Here is a 6,134-nt window from a genome sequence, read left to right on the forward strand (position 1 = left end):
TTTTATTCAATATTTTAGAAGCATTTTGGTTCAAGCTGGAATCTGAATCAGTTACACAGTTTTCTATGGTTCACCTTAGTTATAAAAATAATCCATCTAATTCCCAGTTATTCATTTCCTAAATATGGACCTAGAATGAATTAGCAGGTTAGTTGAACCTTAATATGTCTTAAAATATATGTGCTATATTTCTTTTTAAATATGCTGCAAGGAGATGTGAATGAATATAGGATCAGACCTTGTGAAATACATGAAAGGAGAACAGATATGTTTAGTCATGTGCATGTTTGGGCCAGTTTCATAGTAAACATGATAGGATAGTATCAGCTATTCATGGGATGTAGTAAAAAGCTCATCACCCTGAAAAAAAGTTTGAGCTCCTGAAATTTCAGCATATAATAATGTCAGAGTTTTTACCTGTACAGATGGCCTACAAGGACTGTGCTTTGTTCAGTTCAGGGTTAAAGCCTCAAAGTGGCATTTAAATGGTCTTGTATTATCCATTATTATTTTCCGGTCATAAAATTACTCTAAAAAGGAAGGAGACTGACTTCTGGTATAGCAGGAGTTCCATTATATACTCCATAATAGGTAGTTCCTAGAATACAGTTTATCTTCAAGTCTACTTGACTTGAACTTACTGTCCACATGAAATTATGAAGTTGTCTGTGTCACAAGCCACAAGTTGCTGTTGCTGAACCCAGAGATATGAAGTCCAACTTGGGGTGAAGACAAGGAGAGCTGAACTTGTCTGTTCCTTCAGAAACCTGCTGCAGAATATTGTTTTTGATACACTTCCACATGTGCTACATTATATTCTCTTTCTGTGTTTCAACAGGCCTTGAATAGGGGCATCGCTGCTGTCAAGGAAGATGCTGTGGAAATGCTGGCCAGCTATGGGCTGGCATACTCCCTGATGAAGTTCTTCACGGGTCCGATGAGTGACTTCAAAAATGTAGGCCTGGTGTTTGTGAACAGCAAGCGAGACAGGACCAAAGCAGTTTTATGCATGGTTGTGGCTGGCGCTGTAGCTGCTATATTTCATACCTTAATAGGTAAGGTCACTTCACGTCTAATTAATGTCTTCTAATTCGCTTCCCTTGCCTGTTCTTCAAACTGATGAATCTATGGGCTTAAGATTTCATTTGTAAGTGCAATGGGAGATGCAAAAGAGGTTAAATCCCTTAGGCTGGTGTCGTGCCCATCCACGCAATTTTTATTACTTTTTAAATAGGTTGTTAAGTGACAGATTCTACCTCCAAGGCTTGCCTGCTGGGTGGCTCAACCTGCTGCTGATCTCTTTCAGTCAGGTGTGTAGGCAAAACTTTGGCAAGGTTGACAGGTTGTCTTACAGTTAGGTAGTGACAATCAGCTAGCAGTATCCGCCCGAATGGGTTTAGCAGGACTTCAGGGTGTCCTTGGTAGGTCTGTTTGTCAGAACTCAGTGGTATTGTTGGTGTAGTCCCTCTGTACCTATCCCTTTGCTACATATCTCACAGTACAAAACTCTAAGCAAGTAGGTGCCAGCATCCTCATGGAAATAGCAGGTGTTACTCTCTAGTAGCACTAGTCATCATCTGCCTCTGATGAAGTAACCTCTAAGAGAAGAAGTAGTTACTAAGAGCACTTCATGCCAAACTGAGACCAGCTCCCTGAGTTTACTCTGAAGCAAAGAAAATACACAAGCAGATATGAACTGAACATAAGAAGTAAGGCAGACTCGGGATTTGCCAGTTCCTAAGAGCCTGGAGAAATGCAGTATCAACCCAAGCATCAGCCAGTACCATAACAATAAAAAGACATGTGACCTGGAAGACTTTAACTTCATCCCCTCCGAGAACTGCACCAGATTCCCTGCACCTTCTGGCTCATTCCACAGAGCTGAAACCTCCGGACCTCAGCAACAAGGACTAGAAGACACTGGAGGAAGAAGTAGAGGGTGCATTGCATTCAACAGGTACAATCCTAAAAACTGCGAGCTCTAAGGGATGGGAGGAGGGAGGTAATGCGAGAGCTTATGGAGGCATGTGTTGGTTGACAGGCAGTAGGACTGAGTTGGATGACCAGCAGTAGGGGGTCATTCCATTGCAGAAAGATGGGAAACACGAGTGTGATGGCCATATCCAGATTTGCCGTGAAATTATGGAGTGGCCTGGAAGTGAGGCACCATTCATTATCAGGCTGTTAGTATCTCAAGAGCAGCACGTGCTGCTGGTCAGCATGTAGTTCCTGCCCGAGTGGGTACAAGAGCCACCTGGTAAACACAAATGCCCCCTGCCCTTATCCTTTAACAGGCTGCCAGCTATATTCACCAGTTTTATGTGCCTCCCAAGCACTCCAGTTTGTTTGACCATGGTGTCTCTTATTCCACCACTGATAGGGCAGCCCTCTGCTGTTTACCTTTACTCTGTTACAGTCGTAATAAATGCTTACTCTAGTGGCTCACTAGCCATGGCAGCTCTGTGCCAGGGAAAAGCTGTGGCTGATTTTATAAGCTGAATCCATGCATTCAAGTGAATTTAATTCACCAGTATCTATTCTTTCCTTCTTCCATATGTTTACGGTTGAGGCTGCCTTATTGAGTCAGTATTATAAACTTTGGGCCATTTGTACGTTTGGCTCTCATACTTCTTTGCCTGGAATGTTTCTTCAGCCCCCAGAGCTGCTGTTCTAGTTGCTCGCTTGTTTTCCTGCCAGTGCTGGTCAAAGTTTCTGGCTTTGCCAGCTGGATAAAGAAATATTTTCTAGTCATCCAACATTTTATTTTAAGCTATGATAGATGTTAAGAAAATGTAAACTATAACTATCAAATTTCCAGGTGAAATATGTAGCTGGATTTTCCATGTGGGACTTTTTATTGAAGGCAGTTGTTTGGGGCAGCCATTTGAAAAACATGCCAGATGAGTTTCTTGCCTTTGCCGGGAAATAGAGCCCAGCTGAGTTCAGAACCTCCGAAATGCCCCCTCTGCAGATATATTGGGAAGAAAAAGAAGAAAGAAGACTGTACTTACCATGCTTTAAAGTCCTGAATTAAAGGCTTCACACAGTCTTTCAGTTGCTTATGGTGGCAGACTGCAAAATATTTTTTAGTATTTTAACTTGTCTATGCCTGAAAATATGCAAAGGCCACAGCAGAGACTGGCAGAGTGCCCAAGAGAATGGAGTTAGTCAGATTCTAGCACCAATTGCCTGGGTGATGTTGCCAAGTTTTATGTTCCAAGTTTCCTTTGAACATGTTTCAAATCCTGATTATTCTTCTCTGACCCACAGATGCACAACCTGCCTCGTCCAGTGACAGACAGGCAGCCTCCTAGGACCTGCAGCTACTCCCCAGCAGCTGCAAGCCTATCACAGACTATCTACAGGAGACAAAAATACAGGTTACTGATGCTTGGCAGATGAAAAACAGAAACAAATAGCACTCAGGGGACTGAATTTCTTCCACATGCCATGTGTATGGGGCTAAGGAAGATGACATGACTGGTTACCGTGGACTGTCAAAGCCCAGGAAGGAACGGGGAACAAAAAGCCCAATGAAATAAGGAGGAGTACCAAAAGTCAGAAGGAAGAAAACAAGTGGTGGTAGAAACACAGTGACCACAATGAATCACCACATTTCCAACTGTGATAGAGACTATTTGCAGTCTGCACACACAGGTCCTCACAAACAGCACCCTCTACGCATTTAAAATATCAAAACAGACCGTTTCACCCACCTGACTCATGCTTCATTGCTTCAGCACCAGCTCCCCACTACTGCTCCCCCACAGGGGCTAAGGCAATCCTCTGTGGGAGTGACTGGCCGAGCCAAACCACTGGAACTCACAGTTGCAAGCTCTGGGTCCCTAAGTTATCACCCCACCACATTCCCATGAACATCTGCAGAGTCCTCAACAAGAGTTCCTATCCCTCTGCTGTACAGGTAGCAGTTAAGAACCAAGAAACGAGTTGACTTGACTGAAGGGATTTGAAACCATGTTCTCATCTCACTTGTAATGCTGCTGCAAACCTTGGTCAGTACAGTATTCCTGCATTTGCTGTTTCACTTGTGATCTGGAAACAGAAGATAGCATGCTGCCTTCCTTCCCTTGTGCTATTTTGGGCACAGTGACTGCCACCCATTAGGGTTTGCTGGTGGGCAGTTCGCTACGTAGCCAGGGTCTAAAGCGTCTCGTTATTTGAGGTTGGCTTTTGGTGGGAATTTTGGGCTGTAAGAGAAAGGATTCAAGATGCTAAGCCTTTCTGTACATATTTTTGACTTCTTACAAAATTGCCAGCTTGACAGAGGAGGGAATTCATTTATATAACATTATGCTAACATAATGCATTTCATGTTGCTGCTGGTGAGCCCTCCATACTAAGTGGGTCCCTTTAACACCAGTGTCATGAAAGACAAGCACATTTTCTTTGGCAATTGAATGGCATTGTTCAGCCTTTCACTAGTTTACTGAGAAATAGTGTACTGAGAAAGTCTGTTTCCTTTTGCATGTTAATAATACTTTGCACAGCTCCCTGAGGTTGTGGAAATGACAAGGCAGAAGTTACTTTGGGGAAACATCCTCTTTGCTTAAGCAGACATCCTGAAGTGGTGCCCACTACACCTGATTAAAAACTGCATGGTGGATCATTTGCCATTACCAAGAAAAAAAGGTTGGAACTTTAGTAACCAGGCAAGCCTATAGCACACTGGATGGTCAAGATACGTGAGTGATTTGTTCTTTGCCAGTTTATTACTGACAGGCTGGTGGGCATGGGTCACTCCCTATAGGGATTGCACAGGGCAAATCTTTAGCAGTTGCTAGTAATTCCGCTGATTTTTTTTTTTAATTTCTCACATGCACGGTCACTTCATATACATGAAAGATCTGCATAAGAAGTAAGCCATAGGTGTAATCCCACCACTTCCAATGTAACACTACTGGAATTTTCTAGAGATTAGGAGATACAGAGTGGTTTATGACAACCTGAGCTATTTTTTCCAGTCGGTCTTGTTCTGACGTGCCCACTGTACTGGCTCATACTAAAACATTTTGCCCTGGAAAAAAGGTGATAGCACAGGAACACAAATCAGAATATAATCCAGGCTGGCTTTTTTTTTTTTTTTTTCAAAAAGATGATAAAATTTTATTCATTAAAAATGTGTCCTACTTCAGCATCTTCAGATGGCCATTGCTAAAGCAGTAGCATGCTTCCCCAGCTGCCGCAACCCATTCCCCAAAACAGGAGCAGTTTCTTATCAGCAAGGTATTCAGGGCAAAGGAAGAACGAAGAAAAGCTATGACCAAAGCATTTGTGGATTTTAGGATAGCAATGATTGTTTTTTATGTTAAAACAGGCTAATTTTGAGACTTACGACTTATGTTGGTATACCTAAAGATATTTCAGAGATCATTGGTCATTGATAGATTTGGGAAAATCAGCCAATGCAATTTTGGAACTAGAGCTGAGCACAGAAAAAGATGATTGCAGTAATCAGTCTACATCAAGATACTCCTAAGCTGTTTGTTGTTTTTTTTTTTAATTCATTTATTACTATGAGAAAAAAAATCACAAAGCCTCAAACACTCTGATCATCTGGGACACAGGCTTTTGCTTCTGCTTTTAGTCAAGCTAATCAAAGACATAAAGAAATCTATGTACCCTATGCCATCTGCAAATGAAGATTTGCTATCCAGGTTTTGGGGTTTGGGTTTTTTTTGCAAATTGGCATTTTCTTATCTGCCCAAATCACTTAGCTGAACAAAATCCCGACCAGCACCAGTCTTGGCCATGTGAGCCATCTTTCTGACAAGCAGCAGAATAGATTTTTACTTCTTAAGTCTCCAAGTTCATTTTTAAAACTGGCAGCAAAGTATGAAAATGGAATGCATATAAAAAGAATACACTTTAACCCAAAAACATTTTTTTATTTTTTTTCCTCCAGTAAAGCTAATATTGACATATGTAGCTCTGTGTCTGGAAGTAAATGCTATCACTTCCTATGAGGGTTTCTTTTTGTTTTCTTTATGATGTGAGTATAACATGCTGAGTAGTAGACAGTTCCAAAATGACTACGGTACAGCTATTTGTTTGAGACTGCTGGCACCATTAAGAGTGTTTTCAGTAGTTCCAAGAATGTCTGAAGTTTATGTGGT

General features: G+C 41.8%; 1 protein-coding gene across 1 annotated transcript in view; it reads left to right on the forward strand.

Annotated features, from left to right (window-relative positions):
- Positions 1-832: 832 nt before the first annotated feature.
- Positions 833-6,134, forward strand: part of ANKH (ANKH inorganic pyrophosphate transport regulator) — a gene marked incomplete at its 5' end in the record, with an annotated part of 44,695 nt that continues 39,393 nt past the window's right edge. The window contains one exon of the mRNA XM_009883740.1: positions 833-1,055. Within this exon, the coding sequence (XP_009882042.1) occupies positions 833-1,055 (223 nt within the window). The remainder of the gene's footprint in view (positions 1,056-6,134) is intronic.

Source organism: Charadrius vociferus, unplaced genomic scaffold (genome assembly GCF_000708025.1).
Source record: "Charadrius vociferus isolate BGI_N301 unplaced genomic scaffold, ASM70802v2 scaffold103, whole genome shotgun sequence".
NCBI lineage: Eukaryota > Metazoa > Chordata > Aves > Charadriiformes > Charadriidae > Charadrius > Charadrius vociferus.